The following is a 21,973-nucleotide window of genomic DNA, read 5'->3' on the forward strand; positions in this document are numbered from 1 at the left end:
ATCCTCCAAAATGAGTTCTGTTACCCCCTTTTGGTAATTGTAGAAACTGAGCTCCAAAAGGATCGGATAACTTACCCAAGCTCGCACGCCAGGGAAGCACGCGAGCTAAACCCAGAGCCCACCTCTCCCTTGCAGGAGGGTCTGTCCGCTCAGCACTCCATGAGTAACTGGTCTGCACTGAGCCTCACGCCCCCCCGACCTGCACTTGGGAGACACATACTCACCGGAGAGCTCCTGTGAGGACTGACAGGGTCCTGTACGCACTTGCCTGCCTCAGAGCCAGGATTCAGTAGACGCTTCACAGAGAGAACTGTTTTACAGCTGTTCCAACACTGGGGGAAATAGAATGTGTGTTTGGGCTCATTTTGTTTCAGCTGTTTAGCTTCATGTGCCTCTGTTCAATGTCCCCAACACAGCGCTCCTCGCACTGTCATGTGCACGGGAACCCGCTGGAGACCTTATTAAATGCAGGTTCTGACCCATTAGATCTGGCCCAAGTTTGTGTGTTTTTAACAAGATCTCAGGGAATGCCGGTGCTACTAGCCCAAAGACCATACTTTGAGTAGCAGGGTCCTGCAGCCCTCCTGGCCCATCTCAGAAAGAGGTTCCCAATGGGGACAGCTGCTCCCAGACTCCTTCAAGAGAAGCCAGAAGCCCCAGCCATGGTGTCGGTCCTCTCTCCCCCTCTCTCTCACACACACACAGGTGAGAGACCAAGGAACATCATAAATCTAGCAGATTCGAGCAAAGTGAGGCTGAAGAGAGTTGAATTGAGCTAATTAGCCAGGCACTGACAACGGTGATTACTTCTCAAGGACACGGAAGTGACAGAAATCCCCACCTCCAGGCCCAGTTAGCACATCGTCAAGAGCTGGGGTCTGCCTCCTGGATTTCTGAGCTCTGCGTAAGGAACTGGAGGAGACATCACCAACCCCACATCACCCCCACCTGGAGTCCCTGATACTTGAGAGTTCCCCAGAGCAGAGAGGGTGGCCCAGGCAGGGGCTAGGAAGCCCCCCCGTCCCCGCCGCCGACCTGATCGAGGTTCTCTTGTCCTGCTCTTCACGGCTCTTCACACACATACACACACTCTCACTCCTGAACAACTCAGTACCGACCAAAGCCTGAAAAAGTCTTTGGATCACCCCCTCCAGCCCTGCCTCAGACCCCTGACGTCATCCCCATCTGAAGAGCTCCTTACTGTGCTACCGTTACAGGCCAGGTGCTTGTTACACATGTGTGTGATTTTTAATCATTCATTCCGTAGGGGAGGTATTATTGTCCCCATTTTACAGATAACGAAAACAAGGCTCAGGGAGAAGCAGCAATCCCCTCAAGGCACACGGCAGGCAGAGCGGAGTGTGCGCCCAGACGGGCTAAGTCTGGAGCCGGGCTTTGAGAGGGCAGGATGCGCGGCCCAGCAGAGCAGTCCCCGGCGCTGGCTTTGGCCTGGATGTGTCTGGCGTCAGCTGCTGCCTCTTGCACTTACTGCTGTGCAGTCTTGGACATATTAGCTCGTTTTCCAAGTCTGCCTTCGCCATCTGAAAATGGCAGTAATAACAATCATACCAATCTCACAGGGTTGTTGTGAACATTATATGTGATCGTGAATATAAAACCCTTAGTGGGGTTATATCCAGAGGCCTGGAATGGAAAATGTGCTCAGTAAATTGAGAATGAGGATTGCAGTTTCCATCGCACACAACGGCTCTCTGAAAGCGATCCCGTGTTGCTCTGGTTTAGGATAAGCCCAGATCCCACCCCAAACTGCATTCTCCTTCTCCCCCTCGAGAACCCCCCGACTGGCCCTTAGCGGTGAGAGCCGTGAGGGCCAGACACACGTGGCCGTGCCTCCCGGCTGCCAGAGATGGCGCCGTGCCTTCAGGGTTTGAGGCAGAAGGAGGGTCGTAGGCCCATTCGGCAGTGACCTCGGAGCCAGGGAGCCCGGCCCTGCTCCGTCCCGGGTGCTGACAGCAGCAGAGGCAGGAGAGGATTTGCTCAGGCAGATGGCGAGCAGGTGGTGTGGCGGTGGGAGGGCTCCCGCCATCACCCCTGCCTGGCCCGGTGCCCACACCCAGCCCACAGCCCAGAAACGAATGCAGCGGGTGCCTCCCCGACCCCACAGGTCCTCCAAGGGCCTGCTGGTCAGGACTGAGATGCAGCGCTGGGGCGCCAGTCCCAGAGGAGAAGCCACAGCCCGACGGCCAAGCACGGAGCAGCTCCCTAGGACGCGGGGTCTTAACTGCCACAGTCTCTGCCTTGGCCTCCCTCCGAATGCCTTCACCCTCACTGGCCTTCTGCCTGGCGTGCCCCTCCCCACCCACCGCACAGCTGGCTCCGCCTCAGCTCAAAGGCCCCCTTGCAAGGGGCCTGCTCCAGAGGGACGCCACCCCACCCACAGCTGTCTGTCGCAGAGGTGCTCCGTCTGGCCTGGCATTAGAGTCAGAACTTTAAATAGCAACGCCCAGGCCCACTTCCAGACCGATCAAAGATGGATCTCTGGGGGGCTGTCACTTTATGGGAGCAAGGTCTGCTGGCCACACTTCAGCCCTAGTCTGCCCTACTCAAGTTGTGGATTACACGGAAGCCTCCGTGCGGCTACGAATACGGTCATCAGCTAGCATGTATAGAGTGCCTACTGTGTGCTAGGTGTATTACCTACCTTAGGTACTTCCCTATATGAAAGGCCACATTGAATTCTCACAACAGCTCCCCGAGGTCGGCTGGGAGTGGTTAAAGGCTTACACAAGGTCATGGTCAGGCAACCAGAAAGAGATGAAGCTGGACTGTGAAGCCAGGTTTTCCTGTATTCCAAGCCCATGCTCTTGCCCTGCAGTTCGAAGTTTGGGGAAAAGGATGTGAATTCTGGGAAGCAGTGAAGCTGGGGTCCAATTCCTGAGTTCTCACTCCCTCCGAGGGACCCCTTTGGCTTCCTCGGAGCCGCACAGCAGACTGGTCCCAGGGCCTGCTTGTGGCCATCTGCCCGGCCTCATCCCAGAGGATGCTGGGAGCTCCAAGGGGAGTCCTGCTCCAGGCAGCCATTGAGGCTTCCCTAACCCGGCGCTTCTCCCCCTTCTGCTCCTCAGGGCAAAGACTGCACCGTGCCCATCAACACCTGCATCCAGAACCCCTGTCAGCACGGAGGCACCTGCCACCTGAGCGAGAGCCACAAGGATGGGTTCAGGTAACCGCTCACCACGGGCCTTTCCTCCCTCCCTCAGAGGGCTTTCTGGGCAGACCCCTGGGGCAGGCTGAAGAAGCATAGCTGCTCCCTGAGGCCCTACTGTGTGCCCACACTGTGCTGAGCCCATCATGCAGATGATCGCAAGGGAGCTACTATGATACCAATAAGAGGGTCAGGGCACAAACCGGAGCGATCCTTTGCCTGAGGTGACATGGTTAGTAAGCGTTGGCACAGGGAATTCAGGGAGTCTGTCTCCAGAGCCAGGAGGACACCAAGGGAGGCGACAGCTGCTGGCAGAAGTCAGAGAAGGATGGCATGATGACCCAGCCAAAAACAGGGCAATTCCACCAGTCTTCTGTGTGATAAAAGCCAGTAATAACAGGTGACATTGGCTACATGTTCACTATGTGCCAGGCACGTGCTAGTCATGTAGTATCTCATTTAAACCCTCACAGTGACCCTACCTTTTACAGGTGGGCGCTAGCCCCGTTTAACAGATGAGGAAACTGAGGCACAGAGCTGGATTTGCTCTAGGCCACATATCCTGACACTCATTCCTGGGTCTTTCCACCCGACCTCTTTCCTTCTTGAGAGCTCAGGAAGAAAAGAGCATAGAAGCCACTTACGTTTTTCCCATCCCTGTTCTAAAAGCAGGCTTTCAGGGCCTCTGCCAAACCCCGGGCCTCCTTCCTAGTTCCCACCCTTCTCAGCTGCTTTCAGATGCCCCGTTTTCCCAGCCCCTGGCCTTGGCAAAAGCAGACTGGTGGGAAGTGGTTCCTTCAGCACCCTTGGTGAGTGAGCGGGTCAGGCAGGAGAGGAAGGGGCGCCCAGTGCCAAGCTGTGCGTGGATGTGTTAGAGCGCAGATTGCAAACCAGTATGGAAGGCACTCTGGCCAGGGGCTGCTGTGCGGTCTGTGAAAGAAATCAGGCTCTGGGCTCCCAGTTCTCCTCCCCAGGGAACCCAGCCTGCCCCTGTGTCCACCTGCCAAGCCAGCCCCATCAAACTCTGGCTCTTAAAAAGTGAAATTCAAGGCAAGGTTTGTTTTCCTGCCTGAAGTCAGCCAAACCACCCACTCCGACCTTCTCACTGGGAGCAGGGGCGAGGAGAAACCACACAGAAATCTCACGGAGGTGGCCATGTGGCCCCAGCCAGAAAACACACCTCCAGGGTAAGAGCCCGGCTCTGCCCACCCAGCCAAGGGATGGAGGTCTGCAAGAGGGAGGAGTGCCCCCTGCAGGTGACTGTCTGTCCCCTCTCTGGTTGCCTATGCATTGCCCAACACCCCTCCCCAGCGTTTTGGGGGGGTCTGCCTCTGACTCTGGAGCTGCAGGTGAGCAGAAGTATCCTGTTTCCACCCTCAGGTGCTGAGGGGATTCAAATAAACTGGAAGTATTTTTAGAATTTCATTTTCAAGGAAAAGGGCCCAGACCTACGGGATTAGAGAAATGGGGTGGAGGATTAAGGCAATGAGGCCCACATACTGGGGATAGCACAGTCTGTGTGGACCTCCCAAGGAGCAGCGACACTCTCCCTCACTAGGCGAGCACCTGATCGGTTGGCAAAGTGAGGGACACCTGTCAGGGAAGGTCTGCTCCCTTTTTCCCTCCTGTGTCCGTTTGCTAGGGCTGCCGTAACAAAGTGCCACACGGTAGCCTGGAACAACAGGAAGCTATTCTCTCACATTTCAGAAGCCAGAAGTTCAAACTCAAGGTGGCAGCAGGGCCATGCTCGCCCTGAAGCCTATAGGGGAAGGGCAAGGATCCTTCCTTGGCCCGTCCTAGCTTCTAGTGGTGGCTGGCCATTTTGGGCCTTCCTTGGCTTGCAGCTGCTTCCCTGTGGTCTCTGTCTTCATCATCACGTGGCATTGACCCTGTGTCTCTGTCTCCACGTGGCCATGTTCTTACAAGGACGACAGTCATATTGGACCAGGGGCCCGCCCTCCCCCAGGTAACTGCATCTTAAGTTATATCCGCAATGACCCTATTTCCAAATAAGGTCACGTTCTGAGGTGCTGGGGGTTAAGCTATCTTTTTGAGGGGATGCAGTTCAACCCAGAACACCTCTTGTGCGTCAGAATTCTTGAAGTATCACCCGCCTCTTCATCAGATGCTTCTCCCATCTTTATGCATTATCTGCTCACAGAAAGAGCAAAGGCTGGCAGAGCTGGCCGGGCAGGAGACCATGACAGGAGATCTGACCTGTCCTACGTCCCCACAGCTAACTGGGTGCTCTTCGAGTCTCCTTGACAGCCCCCTGCCAAGGTTCCAGTGAGGGCAGAGGAGACTTTCGTCTCCTTCCCACCCTCTGTCCACTGCAGGAGCAACCTGTTCCCTGACCCGCCATCCGTATCCCACTTCCGTGCAATCCTATGGCTCTGGGGACAGCCAGGGTAACTCATTTCGGGAAAAAAGGCAACACTATGCTTTCAGACCTTTGGAAAACCTGCCCTCCGTCTGGCTCTGAGGACGCTTTTCATGAACGCCCAGAGTCCCTCACAGAAAAAAGGAATGCATCACTTTGCCCCACCTCAAGAGCTCAGGCCGAACAACCCCCTGGACTTGTATAGAAAATGCAACACGGTTTTCAGGTTGTAGAGGAAAGGTTAAGTTGGATTCTAGAAATCCACTTCCAAACAGTTTCGTTTTGTAGCTAAATCCCGGATCAGAGCAGTCTCTAAAACAGAGAAAGGCCTGGAATCCTGGGTCTGAAGCTGGAACATACGTTTGTGAATAGGGTGCAAATCCCTGATGGGGGGCTGGGCTGCAGAGGGAGTAAGTTCCCGCAGCTCATCTAATCAGATACTCATCTCCCACCTGTGTCCCTTCTCCTCTGCTCAGCTGCTCTGTCTCGGCTTAGTCTGCATCCCTAATCCTGGGATGCGACCAAGGTTGGGCAGAGGACGGCCAGAGGCTGGGGGTTTTTATCCAAGAGTTGTAGCGCTCCCGAGACAGGTTAAACGAAGGCATCCTGCTGCTCGTGTCTGGCCAGGCTCCACAGAGCGCCTCGGTGCTGGCAGGAGAGCACCCTCCCACCCCACCCGCTGATCCCCCAGAAGCTTGAGGGGTCTCAGAAGTAGCACTACATACAGGGAACAATGGCATCCCTGAGAAGGGGTAAGGAGGCCAGGTGGGGAAGTATCTAGAACTGAAGCTAGCTAACATGTTCTGAGCATTTTCTATGTGCCAGGTCCCCTCCTAAGCCTTTTACTTGTATCATCTCATTACTCCCCACAAAACCACCATGGGGGGAAATAATACTCCCCCAGTCACTAGACGCGGAAACTGAGACACAGAATTTAATTCGCCTAAGGTCTAAGCCAGGAAGTAGCAGACCCAGAACTCACTCCCCGTACTCAGCTGCAGATCCTGACCTTGGCCACCTCGTCCTACTCCGGCTCAAGGTAGAAAGCCTGCCCTCGGGTAGACAGTCATTCAAAGGGGGATGTTTGTTATGCCCTTTGTCTCTTTGTCTCCCAACCACTACCCACAAAAGAGCCAAGGGAAGACAGCTGGGGGAATTTCAGCTCTCTCCAGGAAACCACTTCCTGCTGGGGGAATGTTGTGGGGGGCAGGCAGCCATCCATGGCCAGAGGACATGGACAGCGGGCTGGATGAAATGCCCTCTCAGGCCCTTAACGGTATCCTGCCCAGGACCCCAAGGCTTCAGGTATACCAAACGCTGCCTCGGACCTCCACCCAGAGAGAAACCTGACTAATTATATCTCCCCCAACCTTCTTTTCTGCCACTCCACCCCCGCTCCCCACTCCCTGACCCCTGGCTCCCCTCCTCCCCACCCCACACACCCCCAAAGCTGCTCCTGCCCTCTGGGCTTCGAGGGCCAGCAGTGTGAGATCAATCCAGACGATTGCGAGGACAACGACTGTGAGAACAATGCCACCTGCGTGGACGGGATCAACAACTATGTGTGCGTCTGCCCTCCTAACTACACGGGTAAGGTCCCCGACACCTGTGCACTGAGGCCGGCCAGGTGTCATGTGCTAAAGAATACTATTTTCTTAGCTTCTCTCAGGGCCCCCACCCTCTCCCCCTGCGGACAGAGACGTGAGTCCCTAAAACCTGGTGGCATGCCAGGAGGGGCTTCCCAGAGGCCCGCTCTGCGTGTCACCCCGCCCCATGCCCCCCTGCACATCACTAGCTCCTCCCTGCTTTGAAACAGGGTCCCGGGGCGCTTGCAGCCCTTTGCTGCGGTAGCTGATGGCCATCCCCTCCTCTGGGAACCCCGGCGACCCAGTGGTGGTTGAGGCCAGCGACAGGTGCTTGCATTATGTTTCCTGTTTGTTCAGGTCTAGTCTGCTTTCTCTGGAAATTTACACTTTCTAGACCCTCTGCTAGGAGTTGAGGATACAAAAGTGACCAAGACAAAGTTCCCTCTCCTCAGAAGCTCATCGTCAAGTAGAGAGAGATGTATTCACTAGAAAGAGAATATAACACCTGTAAGCCCCGGGGGTCATGGGATCGCAGAGGAAGAACCTCACCCAGCCGGAGAATCAAGGAAGCCCCCCGCCCCGGTTCCTCCTCGGGATAGTCATCCTGCCCATCCGTCCCCAAACGCAGCACCTGTATTTCCTATATTGACAGCCCCTGATGAGAACAGTTAGACTAACTGACAAGGTGATGAAGCAAATGCCACCCAGTGATACAAACACAGCCTCCTTTGTTATAGGGTCAACCCAAAGTGGCATATCGCCAAATGGAATTCCATAAATTCCATGAGTTCTTTGAGGAAAAGCCTCCAGGAACAGAAAGTTGGCGCAGCACTATACGTAATAATAGTTCTCTTTCACATGATACAAAGCTTCGTATTAGAGGTTCTGACAATTCTTGCTTGAAAGAACGCTGTTCACTTTGTTTAACCCAGCAAGTTCCAAATTTATTTGAAGTCAGAACTTCCTCCTACCCAGCCCAGAACTCCTCCCCAACCCAGACATCCTGTGTTGCAAGAAACATGTTCTAGAAAATAGCAGCCTAAGGCAAGGATGGAAACTAGGACCAGGCACCCCAGGGGCTGCTACACGCTACCCTACTGGCACGTGGCTTGACGTCAGGAATGAGGTAGGAGATGGGAATACACAAACGATGATTAGAGGCAGTCCTGAGGCCTGCGGAGAAGGAAGTCAAGTGGCCCCCATTGCCGCTCAGGACCCTGTGCCTTAAGCAGACCCCCTGCCTGTTAGGCACGTATTCTCTAAGCACACTCTTGGGACTGTGGTGGAGTACGCCAAGGCCGACTGAGAAAACCACCTGCTACTCCTCAGCCTCCTGGAGTCCCAGGGAAGGCTTTATGCTGGAGGAAAGTGCAGGGCAATCTGCTGATGGTCTACTCCTCTCCATCTTCCACCTTCCCAGAGAGGAGTTATAGCCAAGAGTTAAGTTAGCAAAAGGCAACACTTACTGTGAATCTACAGACCACTGAATTAGCTGCTAGGGATACCAAGAAATCTGAAAGCATGCCCTCAAGGGGCATCTGGTCTACCTAAGATGAGAGGAGGAGTCATATAGCGTTAAATCATTGGTCCGGAAGAATCTGCTCAGTACCAGAAGACAGACAGAAAACATCCCAGCAGTTAAAAAAGAGAAGGCAAAGGGACTCAAAATAGGCTTTGGGGCAAAGGGAGGGTGTGAACTGAGTTTATGGTGGGCAAATGGGCAGAGGAAGGGGGCTGAGGAGACACTTACTAAGGTGGCTTCCTGCCCCAGTGGAATAGCGTGGCCTGTCTCTGCAGTTAACTAAAGTGCAATTCTACCTGCGAATGGGATGCCTTGGTTTTCTCTGTCCCCAAAAATGCCAGTCCCACACAGACGCCTGTCTGCCTCTCTGGATCTCTCCAGGAAGTGAGGAAGAGGAAACGGCTGAGGAAACACACAGTGCCCTCTGTGGTCTGGAGAGGCTGGCAAAATGAGGACAGGGTAGGGGTCAGCTTGTCCCCATCATAGCAGAGAACAGACTGGGGGCTCTGTATGTCATCTGTTTCCTCCCCAGCCACCCTCAGGACCTTCCTCTGCCCCGTCCCAGCAGCTTCCCTGCCCGTATTCCCACCCCCACCTCTGAGAGAAATTCCATGGGTGAAATTTTCCTCTCTTAGGTCAGTCTCCACCTGGCTTGACCAGGTGGCATTTAAGGGAACCCAAAGCTCAGGGGTGCATGTGCCTCTGCCCTCGTCCCCGCTGTCCTGTCTCACGCCGCTCCCCATTCCCAGAACACATCTCAGGTGGCGTGAGCTCTGGGGAGCTTACATGCGAGTGCCATCCTGGGGTATTTATGACCCATTAGGCATTTCTTGGCATGATGAATTTCAAAGGGAGTGTATCCAGACACCTAAACTTCAAAATTCCTTTCATATTTTCTTCTCTGAGAAAATCCAGGGGGCTTACTTATCTGCAGCAGGTGGAAAAGCCACGGTCCGCTCCTCCAGGAGATCTCTGACCTTCCATGGAGTTTACCCCTGCGGTGACACATCTCTGCTACACCCACTGATTTGTAGATCTGCCCACTAGGCCATGGGGAGGACGAGACCAGGTCACTGTTGTCCCTAGTACCCGTCATGGCGTCTGCCACACAAGAGGTGCTCAGAAAATGGATATGGAGTGAGAACAACAATTAAGCATGGCCCAAGCTCAGGGGCCGGCATCCTGTGGTTTCAGCTGTAGCAGCCCCTGAATGATCACGTGTAACAGCCGAGCGATGGTGCTAGGATGGCGCCCGGGGGAAATCCTAGCGTCTTCCCAGTGTCACTGCTAGGGAGGCCGAGGCCGAGGTACAGGGAAAGGATACCCCGAGAGAGTGAGTCCAGGATGCCTGAGATCCAGGACCTCCTGGCGGGGGGCTGAATGGATCTGACCTTCTAGCCAGGGTCTCCCGGGTGCCTGACCCTTCTACCCACCCCCACAGGTGAGCTGTGTGACGAGGTGATTGACCACTGCGTGCCCGGAATGAACCTCTGTCAGCACGAGGCCAAATGCATCTCCCTGGACAAAGGATTCAGGTGAGGCTTGGCTTTGTGTCCCCAGCAGCACAAGGTCCTGAGGTCTCTGCCTCCAGTGGGGCCCTCTCCGTTCTCTCCCTCTCCCGATCTCTCTCTCTGCCTGTTCCTTGTTCTTGACCATGTCCTTCTGTGTCTCTGATTGGTCGTGGCCTAATCCTTCCAGTCTCTCTGTTTCCCTGTGCATGTGCTTCTGTCTCTGTCTCTTTGTGGTTCTCTCTCTTTGTAAGTCTGTCTCTTTCTCTGTGTGTCTGTAGGTAGACAGGCGGACAGATGGAGATAAAGATATCCCCTCTTTCCTGTACCACTCTCCTTCCCCTCTCGCTCCCCCTCCTTCCTTGTCTCCCCACCCCGCCCCCCTCAACCCCAGCATAGCTTTCCTCCCCAGAGCTAGTGCAGTAGAGCAAGCCCACCGAGGGAACTGAGTCTGAAGGGTGTCTGTGCATCCCTCACCACGTTCTGCTGTCCGTGGGTCCAGCCAGTTTGCTAGCTTATGCACCTGTGTATGTTGGGGGGCCAGGGAGGGGAAAGGGAACACTGACTCGGTTCAGGAGCCACGGCCATTGGGGGAGCTGTCTCTCGGGTGAGCAGCAGAGCCCACAGGAGCTCGGGGAGCACAAGAGCAATTCCAAGGGTGGAGGGAGAGTCTGCCTCGGGAGAAGACACCTGTTCTAGAGCCTGAGAATCAAATGACACCCCTGGGAATCACTCCCGAGCTCTGTCCCTACTTCCTCCTCCACTCCACCTTCGTGAAAACATGTGCAATTGCCTGTTCTAGAGAACACCCTGAGATCCTTGAGGCCTGGGATCATCTGACATCAGTAGGGACATCCCAGAACCCCAGGGCCAAGAACAGTCTCCCCTAAACACTCTCCCAAAGCTGCCTTGCACTCACAGTTGGCTCCCCTCATCCCCAACAAGCTCTGTCCAACACTGGAGGGGCGGGCCTCTAGCACCAGAGACTCTGGGGGAGCATGCAAAGACCAGAGCAGCTGGGGCACCCCAGAAGAGCCTTCAGCAAAGATATCTGAAGTGACTCCACAGAGTCACCCCTAAAGATGAGGGATGTGGGTCTGGAGCTCCATGCCTATGCTGATGAGTCTTTAGAAAGAATCCTGACCAGCCTTTCGTCCAGTAGCATCTCCAGCCTCTGGAGGACGAAGCTCATGCTGTGGGTCCGGATGGCTCCAGGATCTGTCATCAGTCTGAGTCTGTCCAGCTTTCAGTCATAAGGCAGAGAGTCCCCAGACTCGGGGGTTTCTGAGACTGTGATGCTGTGCCGCAGAGCTTAGCACTTCATGGAAAATCTGGAGGCTAATGACATCAGAGAATCACAGAATCTTAGGGACTTAGGAACTGTGGACTCTTAGATTTGTAAGTCTCCAAGATGTAAGAACTTGAGAACTCTTATGACCCTAGAATCTAAGAATTGTGGGTTCTAGTTGTTGTCCCCCAGTGAGCCGACCCTTCAGGCCTCAAATTCTCACTGTGGTAAGTGCTGTGGGTATTACAAGAGGTTTTTGATTCCATCCCTCTCGAGGCCCTTGCCATTGCCCTGGGGGAGGAAAATTTGACACAAAACAAATGTGTAGAAAGAAGGCATGACTGGGGCCCTCAGTTCGGGCTTTGGGTGCTGCTGGGAAGCTGAGGAAGGGAGAGAAGAATGTAGTGAAGCAAGGGAAGCCCCCACACACTTTGGGAGGTGAGCTGAGATGGGCAGGGTTTGAATGAGCTGGCGGGGGAGGGCCCCACCAGCTGGAGAAGGGTCTAGAATAGGTGGTGTGAGAGTGACATAAGCATGTCTTGTCTAGTGTTTTCCTTTCCTATTTTGACACCTCGAGCCTAGAGCTCATCACCAGGGTAAATGCTAGAGCCTCTGCTTAAAGCAGAAGGAAGCTTCAGTCCTTCCATGCACACAGCCTATTCAAATCTGCCTTATCTGCTCCAGTCCCCTCTGCGAGGTGCTGCGTGCGCTCCAAACCCCCCAGCCCCACTTGTCCTACTCCCGGATTTGGCTTCAACTCAGGGCTGCTCTTTAACTGAAGGAAGAGGCGAAGGGGAGGAAGAGGTGCATAGAACAAATGGCACCCAAAGCAGAGCAGGCTGGACTGACAAGCAGAGTGTTCTGGGTGTGCCTACGAGGGGCAACAGTGGCGCCCAGGCGTCTGAGCTGGGGAGATGGAAGATCATAGCCGGGAAGATCAGTGGCATTCCTCGAGCTCAGAGGACGCTGGCTCGACAGAGCACGGTGAGCATGAGACCTGGTCAGAAGCAGTCCATCCAGGGTTTAGGTCTGAGGTTGGGGTGCTAGGGACTTGGGACCAGAGACGTAAGCAAGGCCAGAGATCGTGATCCTCTGGTACTTGTCCCGAGAAACCTCACTCTTCCGTAGCCAAGGCCCCTTGAGTTCTAGGGGCATAGAGAATATGGAATAGGAAGAATCTAGAATATAGGAGGAAACCAGTCTAGCTTTCAAAATCTTGAGATAACATAGTCACGCACAGTGTCTTCTCACATATTGAAGAGGTCTACAGGCCAGCTCAATAACGTGCATTTTATTAAAATGCATTTAAGTCAAAAACCCCTTCTCCCAATGCAACATCTAATCTCAATCCCCCTCGTCCCCACCCCGCTGCTCTCCTTCCTTCTGCTCAGTCATATCCCAAGGCAGGCTGCAGGGACAGGAACAAGAGGCGTGCAGCCAGAGCAGCCTTTGCCCAAGGTCGAAGGTGTTTAACCTTGCAGATCCGGTATCCCCCCTAACGATGACTCAGCAGAACAGATAACACTATATAACTGTCTGTGATACAAACACTGAGATCTCAATGTGCCAAACCCGGAAAATAAGGAAGCACGCTGCCCGTGACCACGGGAGTCACAGTGACAGAAACGCAGATCATGACGATTACCGCGCGCCGAGGACGTACTGTGTGTCGGGCGCCGCGGCCAATCTCCCGTAAGGCTCCGCGGTCTCGGGCTGAACAAACAACTGCCCGCTCCCTGGCTGGGGGCTGAGGTGCCGCGAGGTGGAGCAAGCCACCCAGCCTCTCGCATGCAGAAACAGCCGGCGCTGCGAGTCGATCAGGGCCCGACTGACTTATTAGCTAACTCGGGAGACCCCTGATGTCCTGGGACCAAGGACGTCACTTGGTTACGCCCCCTTGGCCAGAATCAAAAAATCATATACCAAACAAAATCATCTCAGCCTTACATTTTAGAAGAAAGGCGAGGGGAAACATGTGAGAACATGGGGGAATGCACGTTATACCCCAGGTGCTTCTTTCTCTTCAGCAGATGAAGAAACGGTGGGCAGATCGTCACTAGGGGAAGCGAGGTGCGGGAACCCCCGCAGCAGCCACGTCCCAGGGGAGCTTGGTGGGAGTGCTGATTCCCAGGCCCTGCCCAGACTCCCTGATCAGAAGCTGCACTTTACCGGGATCCCTGGGGGCTTTGTTGGAGAAGCACCGGCGTGGAGAGGGCTGTGGCGCTGTCAGGAAGGACGCAAGCACATTTGCCTCCAGACCTGCATGCTGTCTGCGAGGGAGCACGGCTCCCGACTCCTCATGGAGCCTCCTGGGCCCCCTTGACCCCGTGCCTGACAGGCTGTAGCTTACCTGCAGGCACTGAGTGGCGACTGTTGCCTCCGAGAGGCTCATGCGGCTTGAACTGCTGCAGGTACTCCCTAGAAGGCAGGGGACACGAAGACAGACGCCTCCAGGGCCAGACTTAACACCAGCAGGGTACTGAGCACATGCCCCCACAAGAGGCTTGCCCGATCTGTTTAAAAACTGGGGTGGAGTGTGGGCTAGGACATGAAAGTCTGCACTTTCTGGGGCAGCAGGAGGTCACATATTTCAAATTTACCCTTCAAATAAGTAAAGGTGAACGGGTCAGAGCTTAGCCGATTTCGGTTTCTGAATGCAGGCTCAGTGGGTCCTCAGATTCTAGAACTCATCGTCCTCCAGCGACACCCCACCCCCAAGCGCCTTACCCAGCCACGAACCCACTGCACACACCATGCTCTGCCAACCAACCCCAACGATGGCGGGATCCACTTGTCATTCCACTCTACCCACTCCTACGGGGGGAGGAGCGAGGAGAGGGAGGAGGGAGGACCGCCCCTTTGTCCTGATGCTTCCCAGGTCAGGCTCCTCCGTCCCATATGTACTCAGAGCTCTTGCTTCCCCCTCCCCCGCCCCGGCCACCCATCCCACCTTCCTCCTCTGACCTGGGTAGGCTGTGCTTATTATTATGCTCCACCCAGCAGAATTCAGCTGGTGGCCCAAAGAGGTACTCAGGCTCCAGGCCTGCGGGAGGCAGAAGCGCCAGGAAGTGTCTGTGTTCACGTGTGTCTGGGTGTGCATCCGCGCACCTGTGAGTAAGGTAGTGCCTTCAGGTCTGTTTCTTGCTGGGACCCTGGCACAGTGTCACCCAGACAGAGGAGCCCAGGGCTGCATGTTCCAGGCTCACGCTCAGGGAGGCCAGTGTGCACTGGGGTGCCCCTGGGCCAGCAGGTGGTGGGGCTGCAGTGCCCACCGTTCTCACAAAGGAGCCGCGTGTCAGCAGTGCTGCCGCCGGCTCCTAAACACAGGAGCCCCCACATGACGCAAGCAGACATCAACTTGCAGGGACCCAGAGCCCACGGATGGCTGGTGAAGCCGACCGTGGGCCAGGCTTCGGGGACCCGTCAAGAAGTGAGGGACTTGGGAACGTGGGTACACAGACAAGACAGGAGGCTCCCCGGAAGCCGGCCTGGCCCCCAGAACAGCCTTGCTCTGCTGTGTTCCAGGTGCGAATGTCTCCCCGGCTACAGCGGGAAGCTTTGCGAGGTGGACGACGACGACTGTGTGGCCCACCGGTGCCGCCACGGGGCCCAGTGCGTGGATGCGGTCAACGGCTACACGTGCATCTGCCCCCAGGGCTTCAGGTATGGTGGAGGGGCACCTCAGGAAGGGGCCTGCAGGCTGGGGGACCAGCAGGCTAAGGTAGGCAGGGTGGAGACCCACTCCTAGGCAGCGCTAGCCCTGGGCCTCCTGGGTCTCCTTGGGAGGTCAGCCCTTCCATGTCCGAGAGCAGATGCTGTTAAGCCCATGTTATAGTCGGAGAGAAGAGTCATCCAGGGCAACTGGGTGGGAGTTGGACTTAGGATCCAGCTCACATGATGTCAAGCTTGGGCATGATTCCTTCCAACGGGAGATGCTACTATCTCGGAGCTCAGCTTACAGGGTGGGGGTAGTCACATGGCCTCACTAGCAGGGATCTTCTTTTTAGGCTGGAGAACAAAAACACTATTATGCCCTAATGGTAGAAAAATGGAAGTAAATGGGAGAACTTAGGGTTAATCCCGGGAATCAGTGAAGCCAGAAGAGACAGAGGAAATGGGAGGCACTGGCAGGTGGTCAGGAGAGGTCCGAGGGGTATATGGAAGGAGAGGCTGGGTTCCAGCCCTGGTGCCCACACTGACTGGAAGGGAAAGGCACAGGGGGCGCTGGAGGGGAGGCAGGGACCAGCCTTAAGGTGGAGGGAGGGGATGGCGGGGGTAGGGGTGACAGGTTGGGGCTGTTGGATGTACCTTAGTACTCACTGCATGGCATAAACCCAACTATGCAAATGGCCCTTGGTCACGGTCTCTGAGAAGGAATCATGAAGAAGTCCAGTTTTTCCAACCCTGGTCGAGACCATCTACATGAGGCCTGTGAAGATATAAATTCCTGAGCCCCACCCCAGAGCTACTAAATTAGAATGGAGGACGGGGGAGCGGGGACAAGGGGCTAGGAATCTGTACTTTGTCTTAGGGTCTTGAACTGTGGTAAGATACCTGTAATGCAGGGTTACACCTGCAGTATGTGGAAGCGTGCAGCTCTGCAGCAGTAAGGACACTTGCACTGTCCTCAGCCAACGCCACCATCCATCTCCAGAGCTTTTGAGTCTTGCAAAACTGAAACTCTGCATCCATTAAACACTCCCTTCCCAAGCCCCCACCCCTGGCCCCCGGTAACCCCCATTCTACTTCCTGACCCAATTTAAAGGTGACCACTCTGAGTACCTCATGTAAGTGGAACCATACAGTATTTACATTTTTGTGACTGCCTTATTTCACTTAGCTTGATGTCCTCAAGGTTCATCCACCTTGTAACAGGCGTCAGAATGACCTTTTTTAAGGCTGAATAATATTCCATTATATGTCTGTGCCACGTTTTGTCCATTTGCAAATTTATCCCAGATGATTCTGATGACACAAGATGTGGGGACCGGCACTCTCATCCAACCCTATTATTGTAAAAATAGGGAAATGGGGGATTAGAGAAGGAAAAGGGCTTGCCCCAGTTGTTGGGAAGGCTGGAACAAGTCCCAGTTCCCACCTTTCTTCCCTCTCCCTGCTAATGGCTCTTCAGCCCAAAGAACTCTGATTGTCTCCTCTTCACTGTCCTCCCCTCATCTCTCCCTCATCTTCTCTCCCCTCCTCCCAGTGGGCTCCTCTGTGAGCAGCCCCCACCCATGGTCCTGCTTCAGACCAGTCCCTGTGACCAGTACGAGTGCCAGAATGGGGCCCAGTGCATCGTGGTGCAGCAGGAGCCGACCTGCCGCTGCCCCCCAGGCTTTGCCGGCCCGAGGTGCGAGAAGCTCATCACCGTCAACTTCATAGGCAAAGACTCCTACGTGGAACTAGCCTCCGCCAAGGTCCGGCCGCAGGCCAACATCTCCCTGCAGGTGCGCTTCACTCCAACATGACCCAAGCCCCAACTGTTCTGAGAACAGCCGCTGTTCTTCGGACAATTCTTGACTGGCTCTCACTGCAAATGGCAGCCCCCACTCCCAGCCTCATCTGTTCATTTACCTAGAAAATATTCACTCTTATATTATATGTCAGGCACTGTGCTGGCAATGGGGACTCGATGGGGGACAAGACAGACAAAGCCCCTTGTCCAGGGCAAGGTGCAAGCAGAGGGCCAGTGCCAACCCTGGGTGTTGTGGGAGCACATGGGACAGAGAGCCTCACCTGCTGGGAAGAAAGAGGAAGGCTCCCCAGAGGCAGTGATAACTAAACTGAGATCTGAAGGATGAGGAGGAGTCTGCCTGGGGAAGGATAGAAGGGTGAGGGGATGCCGTCTAGCCTGAGAGGTCAGCATGTACAAAGGCCCAGAGGCACACACAGGAAGGCCATTTTTCAGGGAATGAAAAATCATTTAGTATGAACCAAATTCTTTTCCAACTAACTTCTTTCAGGTTCCTTACCTGTGGACCTGAGCACATTTATTCTAAGATGCATCTCTGGGTGACCTAAATGCTTCTGGGCAGGGTGGGGCAGGGACGGTATATGGTTGAGAAGCAGTAGACCCCCGCCTATCGGCTTGCTGGGGAGGAAGAGCCCCAGAGACACAGCAAGAGGATGCAGGCCAGTTAGCGGACCCCACCACATGGCACCAACTAGAGCCCTGCTCCCCTCTCGGTTATGGCTGCACTGGCCCAGCTTTACACTTACGGTGACGATTTTTATTCAACACAGATCCGTTGAGTGCCTCTGCATGCCAGGCCCCACTGCAGGTTGTGGGGCTGCAGAGATGCACAAGACGGTCAAACTGCCCCAGCTTGCAGAGCGTCAGGCCCGGCGGGCGGGCAGGCCTCCGAGATGGGGGCTGACCCTGGGCACACACGAGGCGGCGGCTCTGGCTGCCCTCAGCCTCTCCCGCATTCTCCTCTGACCCAGGGACCTGAATGTTGGGTCCAGCGAGCCAGAGCAGCACGTGCAGACATGCAGAGGTCCCATCAGACCATCTGATCCATTTCCAGACCTTCAGGCTGCACTTGTGCTGGGTGGAGGGAGCTGACAGGCTAGTCACCTGCAGCCTCTGGGTGGCAACTTCTGAACCAGGGGCTTTCCGCCTTGACACCACATTAGAATCACGTGTAGAACTCCTAAAATGAGCTTTGCCTGGGCCCCACCCCCCAGAGACTCATATGGCGTTGGTTTGGGGTAAAGCCTAGACACTGGTGTTTTTAAAAATTCCCCAGATTGACTCTTAACACAGTGCCTAGTTCATAGTAAACACAGAATGAAATGGTAATTGTTAGCTTTTTATTTATAAATATTATATTTTATACAGAGAGACTGAGGCCCTGAGAGGGACAAGGATTTGGGTGGGATCACATTGTATTCTGGTGGGAGAGGTGATTAGAACTCAAGGCTCCTGACCCCACCCCCCACACACAATAATATATCTTATATGTAATAATCTAATAATGCTTATATACATAAAGGCACACGTGGGTCCTCAGTAAATACTTACTGAATTGAATTGCTCGATCAGCATTTTCTGGAGTGTAAGTATGCCCTCCTGGAAATTCCCAGGCTAGAGAGAGGAAGGAAATAGGGACGTGAATTCAGATCCGGGGTTCATCCAGAAGATGCCGCCTGGAAGAGGACTCTGTGAGGTGGGGTGGGGAGACTAGGCTTCACGGGAGTCCTGACCCACATGCCTCTCTCCAGGTGGCCACAGACAAGGATAACGGCATCCTTCTCTACAAGGGAGACAACGACCCCCTGGCGCTGGAGCTGTACCAGGGTCATGTGAGGCTCGTCTATGACAGTCTGAGCTCCCCACCAACCACGGTTTACAGGTAAGAACCACAGCCCCTCCCGCCAAGGCACCAGCCCCACGCCTTCCTGAGTGCTTTCCGCTCCGAGACAAGATACGAGGGGCCCCTCTGAAGCCCCTTCTCCCCGCCCCCTCCACACTCACACGCCTTGCCTCGCTCAGAGCTGTGGGTGGGAGGGCTAGAGGCAGTGTTGGAGGAAGAGGCAGGAGATGAAGGCCCACCCTGCGGGGAGATGACACCTCATTACCATAAGATAAATGGCCAGCTGGCTACTGTGCAGGAGCGCGTGCGCCAATGGGGATGAGGCTGCTTAATGAGGTGCCCTTTTCGAAATGTCATCCTAATCTTTTATTAGTTTAAGAAAGAAAACAGGGGGGATTAGCATGCAATCCAAGGGGAAGAAATCTCAGAGCACGAGGGAGCAGGACTATTCCTTAAGTGACTTTCAAACTATTTTGAAGGATGGTTTTCCCCTAAACTTCAGTTTTTCCAACAGTCACCCTGATTTTTACGTAAAGCTATAAAAATATGGTCTGTCAGCTGTACTGTTACTTAGAGGGCTACCTTACTTCTAAATCTGCATACTCTTTACGTTTAGCTTCATCTTAAGTAATCTAGAACCTAGGGAACTGCTCTCTCCTACAGCCCTTGTCAGGGAGCCAGTGGGCTGAGGGTTAGCACAGAGCCCTGGGGAGACCCCAGGCTCTTTCTCTCACCCATGGGAGCAACCCAGTGAAGGATGCCCATGCCTAGGTCTGCATGCCAAGCCTGGTAACAGACCCTTAGTGTCCTGCAGCTCACAGTCCTAAAGAGCCCAAGTCTCCAGAAATCCTGTATTTAAAATGGGTTTGTTTCCAGTCTTCTCCGTGGCAGCACCCGCTGTGCCCCAGCAGTGCGCTCTTTCATTCACTCAGTAAACATCTCCCAGACGCCTGTGTGGGCCGGGTCCTGGGCTAGGTATAGAGGACACACAGTTAAACGAAACACAATCCAGGGAAGAAGGCAGGTGTATAAACAAGCAACAGTCACAGAGGCAGAATAAAATAGGTGTCCCAGAAGACACTGATACATGCTATGGGACATTGAAGGAGCAGACATTTCTGCTCAGAGGACCAGGAAAGGCTCCCTGGAGGAAGAGGTAAACATTTGAGCTGGAACTGTGGCTGACAAGTATTTCCACAGGTGGAGAAGTGAGCAGGCCCTTGGCGGGGGGAGACCCCCTCAGTATGCACAGAAGCCATGCTGTGGGGGGCTGGGGTTAATGGAGCGCACAGAGTCACTGTGGTGACCTTTGGCCACCTAGGAAGACCTCCTCAGCCTCAGCGCCAGGGTGTCAAACCAAAGCTGATTTAATCAGGGGAGCTGGCAGCTTGCAAAATTCTGCCCGCTGAGGCCCGCCGGACAGCCCCCAGAGTGAGAATGAGCAGTCAGCACCCCCAGCGGGGATTTACAGGCCTGGAGCAGCTGGATTCTGAGGCTCCTTTATGGGGGTGCCTGGTTTTTTTCATCTGCCCAGCTGTAGTCGCAGGTGGGGGTGCTGGTACTTCAAGGTCCTACTCCAGGCCCTAGGGCAAACACACAGAAAAGCCTGTCTGAGCCCCTACCTGCCCCAGAATGGGAACAGGCTGACTATTCCTGAGTTCTGAGACTTGTCAGAGACTTCGGGCATTATTTCCTACCCGCAAGGCCAAGGGGCCAAGTGAGGGAACAGACTTGGGGAAAGTGGACTGTGGTAGCCTGGAGAGTATAGGCTTTGTCCGAAGGGGACTGCTGACCCCAGCTCCAGCAGCTGCTGCCATGTGGGAACACAGGTCATCAAGAGACGCTAGAAACTCGGCATTTCTATGTGAAATAGCTCGGCGTTTAAATGTGGGCCGCAGGAGAGTTCTATTTAGCCCACAGGGCATGCTCCCTGAGTCTCAGTGACCACAATCCCACCCACTGCCAAGGTCTCTGTCTCAGGTACCCCTCACCACAAGCCCCAGGCAAGCGTCATCACTCCTATTTTAGGGACGAGAAATGTGATCTCAGATGAAGTCTTTGGCCCCAAAGCACAGAAGCCAGTAAAGCGGCAGAGCTGAGATTCAAACCCAGGTCAGGCTCCCACCAGAACCCACTCTCCCACCATGCTGGGGCCGGAAGGCCAGGGCTAGAGAGAGTGAGACCATGCAGCCATGGGCCCGGATTTGGGGGACGGGGTAGGGGGCGGGGCAAGGGGCGGGTGTTGCTGCAGTCCGCTCCAGAGGTCTCAGGCTACTGCTTAGCTGACTGTTTGGTCCTGTGAGGCTCTATCGCCACCTAGTGGCCACAACTCAGCATCCAGGTGAACATGCCCAGTACCTGAAGGAATGACCATTCATCCCACAGTGGAGTAGGGTTCTGTGGCTTAGGAGCTTGGGTTTCCGTCTTGCCTCCACCACTTCCACTTTAAGACTGTGAGCTGGACACCTTACGTCTCTGAGCCTTAGGCCTCTTATTTCTAAAATGGAGAAAAAAACTACCTCCCCTGTGGGGGTTATTAGGGTTACATAAGAGAATGCAGGTCAAGTGCTTAGCGCAGAGTAGCACAGTGCCTAGCCCTGTAAAGCACTCAATACAAGCCCACTATTCGTATTAGAAGCAGAAGAGAGAGGCACCTGGCTCTCGGTCCATTAAGCGTCTGACTCTTGATCACAGCTCAGGTCTTGATCTCAGGGTTGTAAGCTCAAGCCCCATGTTGGGCCCCAACTGGGCAAGGAGCCTACTTTAAAGAAAAGAAAAAGAAAAAAAGAAGAGCACTTGACACACCCTCATGCCGTTCCCAGACAGGAGCCACCCAGCTAGTTCTCCAGTCCAGTGCTCTCTGCCTCCCACCTGATGCCGGCTCATCTGGCCCGGTGGATACTCTCAGAGGAAGACTCTCAGAGCCCAGCTGACTTCCTCCNCTCCGTCCCTCCTGCCACACCCAGCTCCTCCTAGCCCAGGGTCAGGGTGGAGGTCATCATTCCACCTCTGAGCGCTTGCTAGGTATCAGGGACCATGTGTTGTCCGTCGGAGGTCGACACCCGCACTCTCGCTGTCATGTCTAAGTGGAAACTCGGATTTACAGAGTGATGGGACTTGCTCAGGGCCCCTCAGTTGGAGGACCTGTGTGAGACCAGATCTCTCCAACTCCCGAGCATGAACTAGCAGAAGAATGTAGCTGGAGGA

At 54.7% G+C, this 21,973-nt stretch overlaps 1 protein-coding gene and 1 long non-coding RNA gene across 3 annotated transcripts in view; one reads left to right on the forward strand and one right to left on the reverse strand.

Annotated features, from left to right (window-relative positions):
- Positions 1-21,973, forward strand: part of SLIT3 (slit guidance ligand 3) — a 598,007-nt gene that overhangs the window by 569,656 nt on the left and 6,378 nt on the right. For both annotated transcript variants that reach the window (XM_034656754.1, XM_034656755.1), the window contains 6 exons: positions 3,087-3,184; positions 6,997-7,136; positions 10,096-10,189; positions 14,976-15,113; positions 16,657-16,897; positions 18,675-18,805. In XM_034656754.1, the coding sequence (XP_034512645.1) occupies positions 3,087-3,184; positions 6,997-7,136; positions 10,096-10,189; positions 14,976-15,113; positions 16,657-16,897; positions 18,675-18,805 (842 nt within the window). The remainder of the gene's footprint in view (positions 1-3,086; positions 3,185-6,996; positions 7,137-10,095; positions 10,190-14,975; positions 15,114-16,656; positions 16,898-18,674; positions 18,806-21,973) is intronic.
- LOC105237334 overlaps positions 15,322-21,973 on the reverse strand; it is a 97,873-nt gene continuing 91,221 nt past the window's right edge. Inside the window, exons 5-8 of the long non-coding RNA XR_855904.3 lie at positions 18,475-18,537; positions 16,005-16,456; positions 15,759-15,879; positions 15,322-15,458 (exon numbers count right to left, since the gene is read on the reverse strand). This is a non-coding gene — a long non-coding RNA (uncharacterized LOC105237334). The remainder of the gene's footprint in view (positions 15,459-15,758; positions 15,880-16,004; positions 16,457-18,474; positions 18,538-21,973) is intronic.

The sequence above is a fragment of the Ailuropoda melanoleuca genome, chromosome 3 (assembly GCF_002007445.2).
Source record: "Ailuropoda melanoleuca isolate Jingjing chromosome 3, ASM200744v2, whole genome shotgun sequence".
Classification (NCBI taxonomy): Eukaryota; Metazoa; Chordata; class Mammalia; order Carnivora; family Ursidae; genus Ailuropoda; species Ailuropoda melanoleuca.